Source organism: Meleagris gallopavo, chromosome 1 (assembly GCF_905368555.1).
Source record: "Meleagris gallopavo chromosome 1, MGAL_WU_HG_1.1, whole genome shotgun sequence".
Lineage (NCBI taxonomy): Eukaryota > Metazoa > Chordata > Aves > Galliformes > Phasianidae > Meleagris > Meleagris gallopavo.
In genome coordinates this window covers 134,839,866-134,861,096 of record NC_139404.1, presented here as the reverse complement: position 1 = coordinate 134,861,096, position 21,231 = coordinate 134,839,866, and the positions used below count along the sequence as shown (strand labels likewise).

At 40.6% G+C, this 21,231-nt stretch overlaps 1 protein-coding gene across 3 annotated transcripts in view; it reads right to left on the bottom strand.

Annotated features, from left to right (window-relative positions):
• The window catches only part of RASA3 (RAS p21 protein activator 3), a 175,637-nt gene that overhangs the window by 12,309 nt on the left and 142,097 nt on the right, over positions 1–21,231 (bottom strand). For all 3 annotated transcript variants that reach the window (XM_010728350.4, XM_085215032.1, XM_085215017.1), the window contains exons 8-18: positions 19,088–19,167; positions 15,562–15,666; positions 14,886–15,042; positions 13,901–14,049; positions 6,873–6,987; positions 5,906–5,980; positions 5,402–5,525; positions 3,980–4,086; positions 3,301–3,378; positions 2,403–2,480; positions 1,779–1,852 (exon numbers count right to left, since the gene is read on the bottom strand). In XM_010728350.4, coding sequence (XP_010726652.1) covers positions 1,779–1,852; positions 2,403–2,480; positions 3,301–3,378; positions 3,980–4,086; positions 5,402–5,525; positions 5,906–5,980; positions 6,873–6,987; positions 13,901–14,049; positions 14,886–15,042; positions 15,562–15,666; positions 19,088–19,167 — 1,142 coding nt within the window. The remainder of the gene's footprint in view (positions 1–1,778; positions 1,853–2,402; positions 2,481–3,300; positions 3,379–3,979; positions 4,087–5,401; positions 5,526–5,905; positions 5,981–6,872; positions 6,988–13,900; positions 14,050–14,885; positions 15,043–15,561; positions 15,667–19,087; positions 19,168–21,231) is intronic.

Genomic DNA, 21,231 nt, shown 5'->3' with positions numbered 1-21,231 from the left:
TTTACCCACAAGAAAGGTAAGACTAATTCTCCTTTTGCTTTTCCTCCTTTTGGGAAGAGCCAGGCAGACAGCTATCAAGCAGTGATGGCATGATCCATGCCAGCAAACCAAGTGCCAGTGACTAAAATTTTTGGTACTGTGCATTCAAGTACAAGAGTACATACGCTATAGCTTTCCACTTAGATATTCTTAATAGAAGGATAGATTTAAAAAAAAGGAAAAAAAAAAAAAAAAAAGGAAATGAAATGAAATGAAATAAAAACATTGCAAAGACAAGCAGAAATCCCATTAACCAGCCAATTAATCTGGAAAAAAATTCCCACCCATCTTCCATGACACAGTATGGCAATAATGCAAAACACTGGGAAAAATAGACAGCTGAAGCCCACTCTGTAACCTTGAGAACAATTAACATGAATGCTGTTCAAGAAGTGCCTTGAAGTGCAACCTCTTAACTACTTTCAGTGAGTTCATCAATATACAATGAATATTAAGCAAATCTCAGTGCTTCTTGGAGCCTCTGCCTATAGATAGGAGTCCATAATCTCTACTTTCAGCAGGTTTTTGTTTTAAGGAAGAAAGGAAAAAAAAGGATTTGGTCAGCATTAAGAAATAAATAACAGAATGATCTCTGCTACTTTTACACAGGCGTTTCAGGATTGTTAAACAGACAACTTCCTTCCCAAAGTTAAGTCAAACAAGACTACTGCTGTGAAGGAAGGACATGCTGTCAGCCAGTAGCTACAGCAAAGCACCAACTGCCCCTACCATCTTACCTGCATGAACTATTACCATCAACTTTCTTTACTGTTAGTTTAAGAGTCCTTACAACAGCAGCCACAGGCCGAGCAAGAAAAGACAGAAAAAAATCAGACAGGAGCAAAAGAAAGACAGAGGCAGAAAAAAATCATGTTTTAGAGTTAGAGGGAAAATGTTACAAACTATACATTTATTTTCAAAAACAAAAGAATGATAAATGTACAGAATTAAAATAGACAAACTTGCTTCTAGGGACAGACCCTCATCAGAGAAGTGAAGTGAACTGCAGAGGCTAACTGGAAGGGGTCACGCTTTCACTGAAAATCTAACTTTTGCATGATGTGGAACTACCATGACAGCTTACTTTCAGCAGCAGCAGCTCAGCTTACTAAGGTCTGACAGGAAGAATTTGGATTTTTACTTTCTTCCTCTTAATCCAAAGAAGCTGTTTTCACAGTGCACATAGATGATCTTCAAAACTCGTTTTTCAAACACAAAAAATTGCCAATAATTCAGTGGTATACATAACACAGATCCATGAAACAGAAAGATACTATTACAGGAAACTGTTCCAAATGTATGACATGTTTCCTTCAAAATGGCCCTCAAATTGATTAGCATATGGATTTAATAGGGCAGCAGAAGCAAATTCTTTGTCCTCACTAAGATACGCAGTATCAGCATTCTACAGCTTTTGTTCACAGTCATTTAAAAAAGACAATTGAACTTGATCTTAATATAGTGCTGATTTAAATTCATTCTGCCTTAGCTGTGCTGATTAAGGTCTACAGGCTTCTTTTTCTTCCCTATATTTCAAAGTACACTTAAATTTAAGATGTTTAAATTAAATGAAAGGATGTTGAAATCAATTATAGCAGCCACAGAGAGTAGAAACAGCAGTACAACAATCTTCCTACATTCTTTTCTGAACATACAGATGGAATAGGGGTGGAGAAAAAGCTGTCTTAGAATAGTAGCAAGCACATATTTAGAAGATGTTGTTGCACGTGCATGCTTACCCTTCTTTAAGCAGTATAGGTTGCTCTATGCTCTTGTGATCTCTCCTTCCTGAAGATGAAATCAGATCTAGAAACTAGAAGGTGAACAAAAAAACTTAGATAAAATGACAGTACAGTAGTAAAAAAATTTAAATCTTAAACATCTGTACAATACAGCACTGCAAGGAAATACTGTAAAAGTAGTTAAACAGAAGGATACTGGCAGATATTTGAGGAATTTGGGAGCTTTCCTGTGTTGTAAACTAAGAATAGCACAAATGTTACTAAGTGCAAAAACTGCAGATGACCAGTGCTTCTTTTCCAAGCCTTTTCTTTGTAATACGTATCTTTCAATTACTTTTGTACTAAACAATTTTCATCACAGATCTGTGAAGTATGCATGTGACTTAAGCTCTATTCAGCAGCCTTACTGATCCAACTTAATTATTAAATAGAAGCAGATCTAAAGAGATTCTAATCCTACATGCACGTAATTTGATAGAAGTTTCCCAAAAACTACAGTTATCAGGAGTCTGCTTTTTCTAGCACACACTTCCTGGTTTACAAACAGTACATAATAGAATTCTGAGCTACAATTTCAACAGCACCTAAGGATTATTCAGAACATTCACAAGCATTACGTACATTTTTTACTGCATCTGCATATTTCTGTTCATTAAAATAGTCATAAAAAGTAGCCATGTAGGATTCCTTGAAATTTGCCTGAAATACAAAACCAAAATCATGCATGTCATAATACAGTTTGTACCTCAAATTATTATTCTCAACAGCAGTAGACCATGACAAAAATCACCACAGAATTTTTTTGTCCTTGTCCAGAGGCAAAATAAATGAAAATCTACTTTCCTATTGTACAGTACACATTCAAAAAAGTGTTACCAAATTTCTATTTCAAAAAGGTAGTAGAATACATTCCAAATTCTTGTTTACTATAATTAATGTACGGTTCAAAAGCTTCAAGCCTCTGCTTTGGCTTTTGATCCTGGTCCTACATCTGAAAAACTGTAGGGGAAAGCATTCTGCAGACTAAGAGGATTCATAGTTAAGGTACAGATTCATCTGTCATCGCCCATGTGAATGGTAACTACACCACCAAGAAGCCCAAACTTCCACCAGATATAGTCGTTCAGTGCCTTAAGCACACAAGTTTTACATCAATTAGAAATCCAGAGCATGGACATCTAAATCTAATTTCAGCACTGACTGACTGGAAACTAAATTGGTATGAAAAGGAAAGCACAGTCATTTCCCTTAATGGAAGACTCTTCTCAATTAAGGAATGCAATGCCCTGGAACAGTCTTCTAGGTTGGTCATACAATTTTGCTTTACTAAAATGTAGCTCAGATTAAGACAAGTTTATTTCTGCCATGAGTGTGAAGTTGATAATCACAACAGACAAAAAGAGTTTTGTTTAAGACTAGTGCAACTCAAGAATTTTCAAGGCTTAATTACAATGGGTGATAAAAGCTTAAAGAAATCACTTTCTTAAATTAAACCTTTAAATGAAAATGATGAACTTACAGATTTAGATTTTGATAGGCTGCCCAATGTTTGAATAGTTTTAGAGATAAGTGTCAAAGTTCGAGAAGTCTGTGGATCCTAGGAAAGATAACAGTAGTATTATACAGATTGAAGATTTTAAATATTTCTTATTTCTTTCTCCTCTTGTAGAAAATTAACATAAAATTGAAAAAGATTCAGTAAAACACTACAGGAAAAGAGTTGTTTCTTTCAAACGTTTTTGACTCTTGTCACCATGCATCATAGCTATTGCCTTTGGCTCTCTGGAGAGCAACGACATGCAAAACTAAAGAGACATCTGTCTTGAAAACTGCTCAGGTCCTCCCTGAAAAGTTTGGATAAGTTTCTTAACAGTCAAAACACCTCCAATTGTTGCTGGCAATCAATCTAGCATTAATGTAAGACAGTATAAATGAAGCAGTGATCATATTTTCCAGAGTAACTAAGATTATCTACATTGTCTGACCTTAAAGTTCACTATTCCTTCCATACTTCCCAAGTTCTTCACATAACTGTCATTCAACATAGGTTCCCATAAGCAAGACAGACCTAGCAAATCTTTTAACTAACAAAGCTATTTCTCCTAGGGATTACTGAACTAATGTAGAAAAGAATCTTGCTAGACAGAATATGGTGGTAGAACTATATGCATAGCTACAAAAAGTGATGCAGTACTTACTGGATGGTGTGGTGTAAGCTGAAAGAGGTTTGGAGAAAGAATGGCAGGAGCAAAGAATCTCAAGAAAATAAAGCTGCTGACAGCTGTATACCTCACATCTGGGTCACCTATATAGAACAAAATAAAAATACCTCTACTCAATGTTTCAATAATACTTCCTTCAAAATTTTCTGAAATTACCAGAATACCTTCAAAAAGTTAACCCAAACATTTGCTGGAAACACATATAATCTACAAATTCAATCTTCATTATTATAATTTGCTGCCCTTTGTGAAAATACATGTTAGCTATTTTGCTTGATTCTGGTTTGGCATTGCCTGCTTATTCTCACAAAACTAAAACAACAATTAGGGAGGGGAAAAGTGCTTTCACAACAGTGAGAAAACTTCTGCAGCACACGGTTCTCCTAGGACAATGAGATTGCAACAATTCCTCTAATTTATAGATTGATCATTATTACAAGTTGATGTATGAGCAGAAAATAATTCAGCTGCATGGAAGGAGCCAGCAGTGTGTGCCTGCAGCCCGGAAGGCCAACTATATTCTGGGATGCATTAAAAGATGAGTGGTCAGCAGGGAGAAGGAGGTGATTGTCCCCCTCTACTCAGCTCTTGTGAGGCCCCATCTGGTGTACAGGCCTGGGACCTCCAGCACAAGAGAGATGTGGAACTCTTGGAACAGGTCCAGATGAGGACCTGTTGAGGAAACTGGGCTTGCTTAGCTTGGAGAAGAGAAGGCTTCGGGGAGACCTCATGTAGCCTTCCAATACTTGAAGGGAGCATATAAACAGGAGGGGGAATGGCTGTTTACAAGGGTGTACAATGATAGGACGGGGGGGAATTGTCTTAAATTGGGACAAGGGAGGTTTAGGTTAGATGTTAGGAGGAAGTTTTTCACACAGAGGGTGGTGACGCACTGGAACAGGTTGCCCAAGGAGGCTGTGGATGCCCCATCCCTGGAGGTGTTCAAGGCCAGGATGGATGTGACTCTGGGCAGCCTGGTCTGGTGGTTGGTGACCCTGGTTGTTGAAACTAGATGATCATTGTGGTCCTTTTCAACCCAGGCTATTCTATGAGTTTATGATTCTATGAATCTGCAGAATGAGCCATAATAAAAATCTGAATATTTGAAAACTCAGCATAAATTTTAAATACTGCAACCATAAACATGTACCAACAAAATGCTCATTTAAAATGCTGTCTTCCTTTGAATGATGTTTAAGGAAAGCTCATGATCACCTAAAGTCATATTCTTTGCAAAATGAATAATCAGGGAAAAACAGAATTAATACACACTTCAAATCATATTTGGGATAATACGTTTTCCAATTAGTAAAAGTATCATGAATCACAGAGGCTTCTAGACTGCACCTACACTACACCTATCAGAGATATAAAGTAGAATAATATATTGAAACTCACCTTGAAAACGTTTAGCAGCTGATTCTCTCAGAGAAAAGAAAATATCACACATCACCGTAGGACAGCTTACACCAGATTTTGTAATGACAGTAAAAATGCGATCAACATACTGCCTCAGATTTTCCTAAAAAAAAAAAACAATTATGATTTTTTTTTTTTTTTTTGTTATGGAAAGCAGTATTATTCCTGGTTTTATTCATAATGGGATCATTGGTAAGAGATTCTCACTTTTAACATTATATACTTGTAAAACAGTCTCACATTCAGTGATACTCCCTTCAATGAACGTACATATTTAAGAGTAATAATGTTATCCATATAAAAAACAAACATCAACTTATATGCTAGTATGACATATTCCTTCTTTTCACAGCACTTCTTTACGTGATACTGTTAGAGACATAAGAGACACAGGTTGTTATCCTTGCAACCAGTGATAATGCTATCTGAGAGCCTAAGTTACACAAGGTAACAGATACTCTGTTTTCAAAATCTAATGCATACCCTGTTATTTTCCAGGTTTTCACCATCTTTTAATTTCACAGGATCGATTTCACAAGGTTTATGTACCTGGCAGATCTAGAAAAAAAGATACAGTGCACAATGAATATATTAGTTTACCTTCAAATAAACTTTTCAAGAAGAACAAGTTTTGTAAAAATCCTCACCTACTTTTTGTGTAAAAAGCCAAGTGCATAATTTGTACTTTTTTCTTGACAAAGCACCAAAGGTAAATTACCAGCAACCTTCATTTTTTCCAAAAGGAATCATTAATTTGTTCTATTTTTTCTTTCAGCTGAGATGAAAAATTATTCAGATACTCTCATGCAAGACTGCCCAGGAAAAGCCCTATTTTGCTAAAAGAGTCAATTTTCAAAGTATATTTATGTTCTTTAACAACTGAACATGTTTTTGATGAAACAGTGAACCAACTGCTGAAGAAACTGTCAAATCATTTGAAGGAAGTCTGTGGTCTGAAAGTATTGCTCAATTATTGCACTGAGAACTCCACACCCACCACTCTGGACTGGACAGATAATAAACCATTGCTACAATATATGCATCACATACACAGTTACCTAAGAATAATTTGATTTCTTTAAAGATGAAATGTCTCAGCTAGAGCTTCCCAGCACCTTTCTGCTGTATATGTCCTTTATCCCTCACAGTTATTACTTTATTAATTTCTCAGAAACAATATGTGGTAGATGTTACAAAATGGCATAATTTAATTTAGTTAGACAAGTGGAAACTTTCAATTTCCTTTAATACAATCCAATTGTTTCAGAACTGGGTGACTCAGTTGTGGCTAAGCTAAACTAACAAAAAAGGTTTCAATGTACGTAGACCTGGTTCTTAACTCTTTTTCCTACAAATCACCTTAAAATTAGAAGGAAAAACAGTACCTACTCCCTGGAGGCCCTTTGAAGTGACATTTTAATTAAAAAAAAAAAGTCTTAAATGATCTTACCTCATCTATAATTGGCTTTAGTGTAACTTGCAGATAATGCATCCCTGCCAGTTTCATTGTCTCATCGATGCACTTGGAAGTTAATGAGTTTCCTCTGAAAATGGTGTTTGGATCTCTAGAAGTGAACAATTTTCTGTAATTTAGTCTCTTTGTAATAAACTGCTAACATATGGAAATACAAGCAGCACTTAAAGGTGATGAAAATACGCTTCTGAACACATAAACAAAAATTCCTTTTGACATAAGCCTGCCATTAAATGCAGTTATGTAGTCACTTCCAGGCTGTAACAGAAAAGCAGCAATCATGTTAAATCCTGAGGGACTAAAGATTTTTTGGTGTGTTCACACAGTCTGCAGAAGCCTCTCTACACCATCCAAACACATGGGAACAATGTAGGCTCAAAAGGGTTTACAATACAAACAAGGGAAACTGCACCTGTTTTCACACGCTACTGAACAGCATTTATTTGAGTAAGGGAAGGAAGGGAGCAATATCAGTCTTGTAACAACACTGGACATCACAAATGACCTTCTTCTTCCAAATAAATGTTTGTAAACTGGGAGGGAGATGAAAACACCAGCTCCAGTGACAGAGGCATCTCTTTTTAAGTAACCCACAGCACTGCCCCGCGATAACACTATTAAACATAGCACAGATTCCAATTCTAAATTGAGAACTCTCTATACTCTCACATTTTTCTGAAAGATCACCTCCACAGAATTCTTCTCGTACTAGATATATGGCCATAGCAATTTGTTAAAATTACCTATCTGCACTATCACTAGACTTTTTTGTTGTTGCATTTTGAAAATTCAACTGAAAATTGTATATTAATTTTAGTTATGTAGATCCATATATAAGCAACTGTCTTCTACACATATATGATCAAAAACTGACTATAGATATCAGATCAGGTTTGCTAGTTCTTGTATACACACTAACATCTTCTCTGCTGCTTATAGCTTACCACAGCTGTACTCATTCAAGCAATGAATAACAGGATTCTTTTTTTCCTTTTTTTAATTAAAGAAGTAAGCTCCCTGCCTGTTACAATGCCCAAGAAGTCATGAAAACAAACATCTATGCCATTTTATCTCAGGAACATGACTGACTACGGAGCAGCAAATTTCCTCATGCTGCACCAACCAAGCAGTTCCAGCCAACCTGAAGCACAGAAAAATACACACCTACAGGAAGAAAAATGCCCTAACCCCCAGGCACATTGAAAGAAAGGCAACTCACACAAAGTCTTTATTTTGTACTGAGGAGCTATACTTCAGAGCTGAAGTCTGTCTGTCATTCTCCTTCACTACCTATTGGCTTTTCTATTGTCAGCCAATGACATGATTGTGGCACAAGGCTTGTAGCAGTATTTGTTCTTTGAGACTAGTCTGGTGTAAATACTCTTACACCACTAAATTGCCAGAACATTTGTAAGTCAAGTGAGTGACTTACAAAGAGTGACCAGAAAAAAGATTCTGTTTTCTGTTATCCAATGCCAGATCCAATCCTGTCTTTGTTTCTCAGCCCTCTAATTTGAAAGATTAGACACACAGCTTGCCTTACATATTCATATTTAGGAAGAAATTTGCTTTTTGTTTAGAACAAATCCAGTAAACACTTTTACTCAGCGCAAAATGACTTATTAGCACACTCTGAAGCTGAAATTATTTCATATGAACAGCTGAAGGTTTTTACAGTTATTATCAAAGTACCAATGCAGAGAACAGAGTGAAAATCCCTACTCTCAGACCTTACAACAGTTTTTCAAGTAAACTTTGTAAAAGATGATGGGAGTTCCTCCTCTAATGAAACTCGTCAGTTCTTCAGAAATTTTATAAACAACTATGACATTAGAATCACAGAATCACCAAGGCTGGAAAAGACCTCTAAGATCATCCAGTCCAACCATCCACTCATCACCAATATTTCCCACTAAACCATGTCCCTCAGTACAACATCTAAACGTTTCTTGAACACCTCCAGGGATGGTGACTTCACCATTTCCCTGAGCAGCCTGTGTCAGTGACTGATCGCTCTCTCAGAGAAGTATTTCCTAATAGCCAACCTGAATCTCCCCTGGCACAACTTAAAGCCATTCCCTCTAGTCCTATTGCTAGTTACATGGGAGAAGCGATTGACCCCCACCTTGTCACAACTTCCTTTCAGGTCATTGTAGAGAGTAATAAGGTTACCCCAAGTCTCCTCTTCTCCAGACTAAACAATCCCAGCTCCCTCAGCTGCTCCCCGTAAGACTTGTGCTGGACCTCTCACAGCTTTGCTGTCCTTCTTTGAACATGCTCCAGCACCTCGATACCTTCCTTGTAGTGAGGCACCCAAAACTGAACACAGTACTCGAGGTGTGGCCTCACTGGAGCTGAGTTACAAAGGGATGATCATTTCCCTGCTCTTGCTGGAAACACTATTTCTGATACAAGCCAGGATGCCACTGGTCTTCTTGGCCACCTGAGCACACTGCCGGCTCATGTTCAGCCAAGCATCAAACAATACCACCAGGTCTGTTTCCTCTACACAGTCTTCCAACCACTCTGCCCCAAGCCTGTAGTGTTGCCTAGGGTTGTTGAGGCCGAAGTGCAGGTCCCAGCACTTTGTCTTGCTGAACTTAATCCCACTGGCCTCAGTCCGTCAATCCAATCTGAATAGGTCCCTCTGTAGAGTCTTCCTACTCTCAGGCAGATCAACACTTGCCCTCAAATTGCAGTCATCTGCAAACTTAACGAGGGTGCACACAGTCCTCTCATCCAGGTGATCAACAGAGATATCGGACAGGCCGCAGTATCAACTCCCGGGGAACACCACTTGTTACCAGTTGCTAACTGGATTTAACTCCATTCACCAACCACCCTCTGGGCCCAGCCACCCATCCAGTTCTTTACCCAGCAAAGAGTGTTATTTATCTAAGCCACAGGCTGTCAGTATCTCAAGGAGAATACTGTGGGAAACAGTGTTGAAGGCTTTGCTGAAGTCTAGGTAGACTGTCAACAGCCTTTCCTTCACCCACCAGGCAAGTCACTCGATCACAGAAGGAGATCAGATAGGTCAAGCAGGACCTGCCTTTCATGAACCCATGCTGGCCAGGCCTGATCTCACACATGCTGTATGATCTCCCTCAAGATGATCTGCTCCATAATCTTACTTGGTACAGAGGTCAGACTGACAGGCTGTAGTTCCCTGGATCCTCTTTACAACTCTTCTTGTAGATGGGAGTCACACTGGCAAGCCTCCAATCCTCTGGGACCCATCTGGTCAACCAGGAATGCTGGATGATGCAAAGCGGCTTGGCTATCATCTCTGCCAGCTCCCTCAGCACTCTTGGGTGGATACCATCAACACCATGGACTTGTGGCAGTCCAGATGGAGCAGCAGGTCTCTAACTGTTTCCACCTGAATCATCAAGGGTTTATTCTGCTCTCCATTTGAGACATCCAGGTCAGAGGGGAGGGTACCCCCAAGGATAACTAGTCTGAAGTTGAAGTCCCTCATGAGAACAACAGCTAGCGATTGTGCAACTTCTGCCAGCTGTTCATAGTACACCTCATCTGTCTCTTCATCCTGGCTAGGTTGTCTATAACAGTCCTCCACCAGGATGTCCACCTTGCTGGTGTCCCCCTGATCCTTACCCATAGAGATTCAACCTTATCATTCCCAGCCCCAAGCTCAACAATGTCAAAACACTTTCAAATAAAGAGAGAGCCACACCACCACCCCTCATTCCTTGCATCTATCCCTTCTGAAGAGCTTATAACCATCACCCTCTTTCCATAACAGCAACTAAGTCATAGTTTGCCTGCTGCACAATGGCTTCCTGGCTTAGCTGGGAGGAAAAGGAACTCTTCACTGTCTTCACGGGGAAAGAGGGTTCTAGCTGAGGAACTGGCGGGACTTATTGACAGGTGTTTAAACTAGGTATGAAGGGGGAAGGGGACAAAATGACGACCGCTGGGACTGAGGGGGCAGTTCGAGTCTCCAAACAGGACTTGATGGGTGGAGACAGTGGAGTTCAAAGGCTTGGAGAGAGGTGGAGGGATGCTGCTTCTCTTAAGTGCCTGTATACTAATGCGCGTAGCATGGGGAATAAACAGGAAGAGCTGGAGTTCTGCGTGCGGTCGCAAGGTCATGATCTCATCGCGATCACGGAGACGTGGTGGGACAGCTTGCATGACTGGAATGTTGTCATGGAGGGCTATGTGCTTTTTAGGAAAGATCGGCTGGCTAGGCGGGGTGGTGGAGTTGCTCTTTATGTGAGAGAGCAGCTAGAATGTATTGAACTTCACTTGGGGGAGAGTGATGTAGCAGTGGAGAGCTTATGGGTGAGAATCAAGGGGCAGGCTGGTAAGGGTGACACTGTTGTGGGGGTGTACTACAGGCCCCCTGATCAGGATGAGGAGGCTGATGAGGCCTTCCGAAAGCAACTGGATGTAGCGTCACGTTCCCAGGCACTGGTGCTTATGGGGGACTTCAATTATCCAGATATTTGCTGGATGACCAACATAGCCAGGCACGCACGGTCCAGACGGTTCTTGCAGTGTGTTGAAGACAACTTTCTGATGCAGGTGGTGGAGGAACCGACGCGGGGAGGGGTGTTACTGGACCTTATTTTCACCAACAGGGATGGACTTGTTAAGGAAGTAAAGGTAGGGGGCAGTTTGGGTTGTAGTGATCATGAGATGGTGGAGTTCAAGATCCTGAGCGGAAGAAGCAAAGCAATAAGTAGGATTGCTACCCTGGACTTTAGGAGAGCCAACTTCGATCTCTTCCGGGACCTACTTGGAGCTATCCCGTGGGCTCGGGTGTTAGAAGGTAAGGGGGCCTCTGAGAGCTGGTCAGCATTTAAACAGCTCTTCTTCCAAGCTCAGGATCGGTGCGTCCCTGTGAACAAGAAATCGGGAAAAGGTGGCAGGAGACCTTTGTGGATGAGCAAGGAGCTCATGCGCAAGCTCAAAGGAAAGAAGAAGGTCCATGAAATGTGGAAAAAGGGTCTGATCACTTGGGAAGAATATAGGAATGTAGTCAGGGCCTGCAGGGATGCGACGAGGAAGGCTAAAGCCCGTCTGGAATTGAATCTGGCTAAAGTGATAAAGGATAATAAAAAAGGCTTCTTCAAGTATGTTAATAGCAAAAGGAAAACTAGGGAGAATGTGGGCCCCTTACTAAGTGAGGGGGGGGTCCTCGTAACGGGGGATGCTGAGAAGGCAGAGATACTGAATGCCTTCTTTACTTCTGTCTTCAGTGAAAAGGCTCCCCTGCAGGAATCCCACACCCTGGAGGTTAGGGAGAGGGTCTGGGGAATGGGAGACTTCCCTTTAGTCAGGAAAGAGGATGTGCGTGAGCGCCTAGGCAGTACTAAGGTCCACAAGTCCATGGGACCTGATGGGGTGCATCCACGTGTGCTGAGGGAGCTGGCGGAGGTCATTGCCGAACCGCTCTCCATCATTTTTGAGAGGTCTTGGACAACAGGGGAGGTCCCTGAAGACTGGAGGATAGCCAATGTCACTCCGGTCTTCAAAAAGGGCAAGAAGGAAGATCCGGGTAATTATAGGCCTGTCAGCCTCACCTCCGTCCCTGGAAAGGTGATGGAACAGCTTGTGCTGGATACCATCTCCAGACAACTGGGAGAAAAGGAGGTTATCAGGAGTAGTCAGCATGGGTTCACCAAGGGGAGGTCGTGCTCGACCAACTTGGTGGCCTTCTATGATGCTGTCACATGCTGGGTGGATGGGGGAAGAGCGGTAGATGTAATCTACCTTGATTTTAGAAAGGCGTTTGATACTGTCTCCCACGACATCCTTATAACAAAGCTGAGGAAGTGTGGGATAGACGAGTGGACAGTGAGGTGGGTTGAGAACTGGCTGACTGGCAGAGCGCAGAGGGTCGTCGTTGGTGGTGCAGAGTCTGGCTGGAGACCTGTAACCAGTGGTGTCCCCCAGGGGTCTGTGCTGGGTCCGGTCTTGTTCAACATCTTCATCAATGACCTTGATGAGGGGATAGTGGCCACCCTCAGCAAGTTTGCTGATGATACGAAGTTGGGAGGATTGGCTGACACGCCTGAAGGCTGTGCTGCCATTCAGCGAGACCTGGACAGGCTGGAGAGCTGGGCAGTAAGAAACCGGATGAGGTTCAACACAAGCAAGTGTAGGGTCTTACACCTAGGGAGGAAGAATTGCATGCACCAATACAGGCTGGGGGATGAGCTGCTGGAGAGGAGCTCTGCAGAGAGGGACCTGGGCGTCCTGGTGGACGACAGATTGGCCATGAGCCAGCAGTGTGCCCTCGTGGCCAAAAAGGCCAATGGCATTCTGGGGTGCATTAAAAAGAGCGTGTCCAGCAGGTCGAGGGAGGTGATCCTCCCCCTCTACTCTGCCCTGGTAAGGCCTCATCTGGAGTACTGTGTCCAGTTCTGGGCTCCCCAGTACAAAAAAGACAGGGATCTCTTGGAAAGAGTCCAGCGGAGGGCCACAAAGATGGTGAAGGGCCTGGAGCATCTCCCCTATGAAGAAAGGCTAAGTAAACTGGGTCTGTTTAGCCTTGAGAAAAGAAGACTGAGAGGGGACCTGATCCAGGTTTATAAATATCTGAGGTGTGGCGGCCATAGTGGTGAGGCCAGTCTCTTTTCAGTGGTACGTGGAGACAGGACGAGGGGAAACGGACATAAGCTGCAGCATAGGAAGTTTCGCACGAATGTGCGTAAGAACTTCTTCACGGTGAGGGTGACGGAGCACTGGAACAGGCTGCCCAGGGAGGTTGTGGAGTCTCCTTCTCTGGAGATATTCAAGTCTCGCCTGGACGCCTACCTGTGCGACCTGGTGTAGGGAACCTGCTTTGGCAGGGGGGTTGGTCTCGATGATCTCTAGAGGTCCCTTCCAACCCCTACAATTCTGTGATTCTGTGATTCTGTGAACAACTTCAACAGTTTCTTTTGAAATTGCATTTAGTTTCAGAAGCTGAGTGTAGGATCCTACCACAAGCCAACACAGAGCTTGACAGCAATTAGTCTGTCGGTACTTACTGAGTCCTCTTCACTTCAGCACTTGCAATGGCACTTATGAAAGGCATAATTCTGCCATAGTGTAGGAAAAGCCTGACGAGAGGTATGGCTGCTTCCTGTTTTTCTCTGCAAACTTCACCCAAAATGTGTGCAGCTGATGCTGAGACAGGCTGAAGAGTAGAAAGGAATAAAAACTTTGAGAGATCTTTATAGCACGAGCATAATTAGTTCCTTAGTGCACAAACCCACATAACAATTGCAGTGGTCAGTTACCTAAACATGTCTAAACATAACATGTTTGGGCCTCACATTCCAGTTTTAGTTTTCTTTAAGTTTTGATCAGAAGAGGGCAGCAATTTAAAAACTATTGCAGTGCAGTCTTTTTCCTACATTTTTAACAGTTGACTTTTCACTGAATGTGACCGTTGCCTGGGAAGCAACTGAAGAACTATAAACCTCCTCATTTTCAGGTTATAGTAACAGCAGAAACCAGTTCTAGAGCTGAAAAAATCAACACTCAAACCCCAGGTCCAAGTCAAACGCTAAAACTATACACAGTGGTAGATGAAGTCCATTCTTCTGACATTTTAGAGTTGGTTCTCTGGTTGGAGTTCTTTTGTTTTCTCATTTTGTTTTGTTTTTAAATTATGCAAGTAAACATGTTCCTCTCCAATAAAGGAAAACCAATTGATCAAACTGAAGTTTACTTTGCATTTTCACAAGTAAAATTAGAAAGCCACAGAGAATATGCTGCTGTTAAAACCACTGGTGTTCCTGGGTGTGCCTCCACCCACTGTACTATATGCAGATAAAGATCTTTTCTGTAAGGACGGAAAACAACCATGAAGGATATGCAGAGCTTAACAAGATTCTTGGGTGTAAGAAGAAAGAAGTTGAAGATTCTGGTAATTATTCACCCATGGTGCCAACAAGACTGTGTCTAACATTCAGAGAGAGCCCTACGAGGATGAACTACAGGTAACAACAAGCAGCACAAGCAGATTACCTCAACATCTGCAGATTTTAGTAGGAGGTCTCTAAGTGGACTGTAATAGTCTGAGGAAAAAACATGGTCCTCAGTGTAAACCACATTTAACCTTAAGGAACCAAGATCATCAGGTTTCAGTGACTTGTTACCATTATCTCTGGGCTGCAGGAAATACCTGTAATGCAAAAATAGATAATGCCTGTGCTGAAACACAAGATTACCTCAGCCTACACATAACCATGTATAAAAGCTATAGATTAGTGATACAAACCATCTTTATAAACTTATTAAATTTCTTGAGAGTTCTGAATCAAAAATTTTAATCGTTTGTTAACTTTAGTGTATTTTGCACTAACTCCAACATGGAAGTTCTGATCATTACGATTTATACCAATGTAACATAATAAAAAAACACATTTTCATAAAATTATGGCATTGCTATTGAATTGCAGTAAATAGTATCAAAAACTCAATGTACTAAAATTCCCACATGCTACACAGAGACAGAGTCAAATCTCTAATCAGATTATCAAAACTTCTTGTTCTTACATCTGCTAAGATCATTTTGGTTTGCTTACAAAATTTTAGTTACAAATTAAATCCATTTAAACTTTATCACATAGCAGTAATTATTCAAAGACTTCACAGCAAACATATGTTTCTACTTATACTCCAAAAGAAAAATGTCAAGTACCATGCTTCATAAGAACTAGACTGTCGCAGAAATTTCAAAGGAAGCCTCAGTTCTCCTAGAAACTCATCTCCAAACTTCAAGTTACTGGCATTCCAGAGATCAACTCTGCAACAAAAAGAAGTAATTTTAGAAGACTCATAAGGAATAAATAAAACTTTTATTTTGAATTTTGTTAGGTTTTTCTCCTCAAGCCCAGGAGTTAGAAAGTTCCAAAACGTACAGTACTGGTTTTCAAATAGTTAAGAGGCTAAGTTTGACTTCTGGAGCCTTACAACTCATCTCCATGAAACACCAGTGAAAAATCATCTAGAATACCTTTTCCTCATCTGTATTGTTTCCACAGTCCATACTGATAAACATCCAGGGGCTCTCTGTATATCCCAGATAAAGGAAAAAATGCAGATAAAATGAATACCATGGCAAAAAATGTGCAGAGACCTTCAGTCTCAGGCTAATTTCATCTACCAGCAGTGTAAGTGCGAGTTTAAAGAGTGAGGCTGAATTTCTACTCAGCCCTTCCCAATGCTCTAGCTTCTGGGAAGATTCACCATGTCAAGCTTACAAATTTGTTGCACCTAAAGTTATTCTGTACAGATAATAGGACTGTTCTATCACACAGTATCATGTGTGTATTATCTGTAATCTATGCAATTTCTGTCGCTTAGTTCCTCATACATGGAAGTTCTGTTAGATGATGCTTCCTTGCCTTTCAAGCACTCTTTAACATTCAGGCTGTAAAACAATTGCTCTTAGATTCAAAGCAGAAGTACTGGTGTCTAACCTGGCATTTGTGGATGAATGTTACAATACCCATCTCAGAGTAAGGGCTTCAAACTCTAGGACAGATATTTCTGTACATATTTTAAGGCTTTCTCTAAGAGGCATTTTCATTTTAAAACAATCACAGCTAAGAATTTCTCAGCTCAGTGACAGTCTCAATATGCCTTAAACTCTGAAGAAAAAAGACTGTATGGGGAAAAACACAGGTTCTTGAGTAATGAAGATTTCTAGGAGAACTATAACTGTAATCTGGATAAGGTGCAAAATCATTTGATTGTGGACATATTTACACTACCTTCCTAGTCTCAAGCAAGTCACAGTAGGCTGCCAAGGAATGAGGACTGATAGTCCTGTTAGAGGTTTTTTCTACCTTATGCAAGTGCAGAGAATGTCACTTCTAAATCCCCTGAGTCTTGCATCCCTGTCTCATGCATCAAGTTTCATATGCTAGACATGTCAAAAGCTCATGTTACGTGCCTGCTAGTTTAAGTTCTTCAAACTCTAATATTTTAACTTCTTTTTTTTCTGTAGTGCAAAAATGACCCAACAGGAAAAGTCTTTGAAAATCCTTCTACGTTCTTCTCAATTTTTTCTCCACATTCGGTTGATTGCAATCTTACAAACTAATTCAGATGGCTAAGTGCAGCTTCAGGAGAGGATTTTGAGAAGGTTATTTACACATAGTCCAACTCTACATATTCAAAGTATTTACAGGCAACTGGTTTCTAGTTTATATAAATGCCTTCTAGATGCTCACTGGCAGTAACACTTTCAAACACACACAGCCTCACACACTTCCGAAGGGCATGCCCTACAGCAACTGAAGTTATAGGAAAAAAATGTAAATGTAAAAACAGTAAAATGTTTCTGCAGGAGGGGAATTCAAAACTCAAGGCAGATCTCATGCTGTACAATAAGCAAAGCAGGCATTCAGTTTCTGACATTATTGTTTTGTGTGCTTGAAGCATACAGTGTAAGTAAAAGTAAAATTAAATATTATACATAAGACCCTAGAATCTAAAGCATTATTCTAAAATGGTCAGACACTGCTGACAGAGAGGAAGAAAGAAAACAGAGAGGAGGAGGAGAAACAATGAATTTAACCAGAACATCTGGTCCTTTAGTGCTGATATGCACTGCCTGCAACTTCCTACACCTACTCAAAAAGAGAAACTTTCATAGCTTTAGAGAAAAACCATGAGAGACTGAGTTGCCTCTGTACCCTGTGGAATGGTATTTTCTCAGGAGAGAAAAAGAAAACAAACCCCCAAACCCATTAATTGTATGATCCATCCAGAGGGCATGGGGCAATCTCACTCTGAGAAAACAGAGCGGAGGAAATGAGGGGGCTGGGAGGAGAACCCGAGATGGAAACAAAACCACTCTGTCTTATATGGGACACTCTGTCTGAGCAAAGAGTTTGCCCAATCAAAACTAATTCTTTATCTACTTTCACTTATTATTTAAGTGCTTAATCTTTTCCCAACTACTTTACTAGTCTTTCACATATCATTGTGATGTTTTGTTGTTAAGGAATGGAACACTTTTTTGAAACTCGTTTACATCTCTTGTGTCTCTTGCATACAAATAAGCTCCCTTTCTTGTCTCACAGAGATCTGGCAAACACAGTCTATTAGTGGTCATGCAGTGCTGTGATATTACAGTAACGGGCTACATGAACCAGCAGTTGACAGGCAAAGTAGAAGGTAATATGGCAGCTCTCATCCATTCATTAACACAAACATCTTGCTTGGTGGGAATAAGTACTGTTTCCCTTGCCTGGTCCCCCTCTTTTCCTTACTGCCAGTCATGCTTCTGAAGGGACTAGGGAATGTTTTGAGAGAGGAGCCCTCACTGCCTCTCCAGTGGGAACACCCGGAGAGAAAGGAGTGGGAGGGATGCCCTTCCTCCTCAACTTTTCTTTCTCTAAATCCTAGGAGAAAGAAGAAATACCACACTACATATGTATGTGGATAAAGCAGTTTCCACCTACTGTGCACCCAGGTCACCAGATGGACTAAACCTTTAAGTTTCAGGTATTCAACAGTACCTCACACATAAGATACCACAAGGCTTTGCAACCCCTACTGTTTCCTCTCCAGTCTGACTGTTCACCCATCCCCACAAACACTGTTGACAGGCCTCTGCAAGTTTTAAAATAGCAGTAAGTGGGTGGGTGGGGTTGTTTTGTTTTTGAAATAAGAGTTACTTCTTTCCTGTGCAATGGATCATACCCAGCCTCACAAGAAGGGGTTACATTCTGGCAGGAAAAAAGAGAAGAGAAACTGCCTCAGACCCAGAGAAAATTTCAGCTCAAGAGTTTCCTTTCAGGGAAGGAGGACCTTATCTGGGTTGCTAAAATTAAGTGACAAAAGAAAACTGATCCTTTAACAGAGAGCATCACAGAGCTCTTGGGCTCTCCTGGGAAACTGAGGGAAGGAGGGTTGAAAGGAGAGACCAGACATAAAAGGCTGCACTTAATGATAAATACACATTAGCATACACACATGCACATTATACACACAGAGAAAGGATACTGAGGAAAATAATGAGGATATCTCCCACAGCAGAACTGTCACAAATTCATATAGGATCTACAGGATCATGCAGGTAAAGGAATAGATGCAGTGACAAAGAATCCTCTTTGAGTCACCAACAATGAAATCATTCTTGTCATTTTGAAAGAACAGTCTACTACAAAGTACATAATTTTGGAAGATTATTAGTAGAAAGTATTTTATATTACCTAATCTCCATTTTGTCAACTTCATCGACATCTTCAATATCAAACTGGGACTTCTTGTTGTAGCTACTCGGTCTTGTAACCTAATAAAAAGGAGGAACCTTTAACAAATTAAACTGATACAAAAGCATTTCTGTGTTACTTGTACAAAGCTCTGGAACATTGTGGCATCTGACTATCAGCAGGGAATTCATCCCTGATTATGAAAACATTCAAGCATGGTAATAAACCTGTAGACTGCAGATTCCTCACTATAGAGATGTGGTAAGAATCTTATTCAAGGGTAACTAAATACTTCATACTTTCTTTACCAGAGAAAGGATGTCTTTAATATTAATATTACTACAGTACTTTGAGTTTACATTGTCAAAAGAAAAAAAAACTTGCAAATGAATACCACTTTTATAATCCATCAAGGGAAATAAAAGGGCAATTAATACCCAGGCCTTAAGTACAGCTCTACAACAGACGCCTGAGGCATTCTGAAGAAGAGAGAGGTGAAAAGCAAAACCACCATTAAAAACATTTTACAATGGATCCAATTAAAACTGGGAAGTTCAGCCTGTCATGATATCCTGGAATTCAATTTATCACACCCCCACAAAATGTACTGAGCAGATCAATTGTCCAAGAGATGCTACACTGTGCTACATATGTCAGAATTTAGAATCAGGTGCACTGCAACCACATTTGCAACACTGATAAAGGAAAGCACGGGTAGAAAAGAATGGGAAGATAAGCTGCAGGTGTAGAGCATTAGCAAAAGAAAACTTTTGTACAAACATTTCTTAAAATCTCTTTTCTAGTATGATCTAAAAAAGCCTTTGATAGTTTTGTTTTTTTTCATCGTGTGTCAGAAACTTGAGAAAAAGGCTACCCCACCCAGCTGAAACCACAGCAGGAACCGATCAAACACAAGTGCATATGATGTGTGGGTTCAGCTCTTGGTTGCACACAGAAGCTCAGCTTTATTGTATGTTTAAATACTCATGTGGCTTAATGCTTCCCACTCACAAAAACTGGCTTTTATTGTAAACTTGACTTCTTGTTACATCAGATGCAGACAGAACAAACAAGAGAGCCAAAGATGCAGCTGCACAGACAGAGAGAAATGAGAAAAGAATCTTCAGATTGGACGGATACCCAACAGTCTTTTGTGTGCTTAAGAGAGGGCTCCATTTTCAAGGTGATATACATAAATCCAAAGGTACCATAGCAGCACTGGGTACCAAATGCTCTAGCCCATAACCAAATGAAATGCACCAATAAGCCCAATATCATGATAATTTAAATGCATCCTACAATATAAGCAGCTCAGAACAAATTTTCTCCCCCCTACGCTTGCAACCATCTTCACTGTGGCTTCAAGAAATCATCCTATATAACTGAAAATTATGTATTTTGTATTAGCATTGTAAAGCTAATGCGGTAGTTGTGAATAAGAAAACAAACTGTAGTGTTTATTACCTGAAAGACATGAGTTACAAAAAGTTACAACAGACATGTAACTTATGGCACACCCCTTTCAAGTAAACACTTTTCTGAGAAGCTTTGCTGGAGTCTGCATGCATGAGGTTCCTCTGTTCATCTGCATGACTGCTTAATATGTAGATTAATCAAAATGCTAAAAAGAGAGTCCTAAGAAGTCCATCAGTTTCAAGGATGGAATTAGATATTAGGAAACTTTCAGCTCAGACTGCAAGCTGACAAGCTTATTTATCAGCTGCTCATTTTTTTTAGCACAACTGGGTTTGCAAACAGGCTCCCAGCACTACTTCCTTCTTCATGAGTGGGAGATTTCCCAGTAGCTTTGAACATCTAAGCCTCTTCACTGCTGCAGCTGAAGTGGTGGTGAAAATGGCTCCAAATCATCAGGTGCAAGTTTCACTTGTAGCACCCTTAAGCAAGCCCTTAAATCTTCCAAACCAATGATAAGCTGTTTTCCATTTAGCTAATTAAATCTATTCTGCTGCAGAAAGGAATGCATGTCTTTACTGACTTCTACAGATTTTCTTCTTCCTTAGAGCCATGGCCAATTGCTGTGCTAGCAGACTGCAGGAAAGACTGCAGTAAATGATACGTCTGTCAACAGCATGAATCTGTGCAGCTCCACAGGAATCAGGTTAGCTACAGGTCTGCCCACGTCT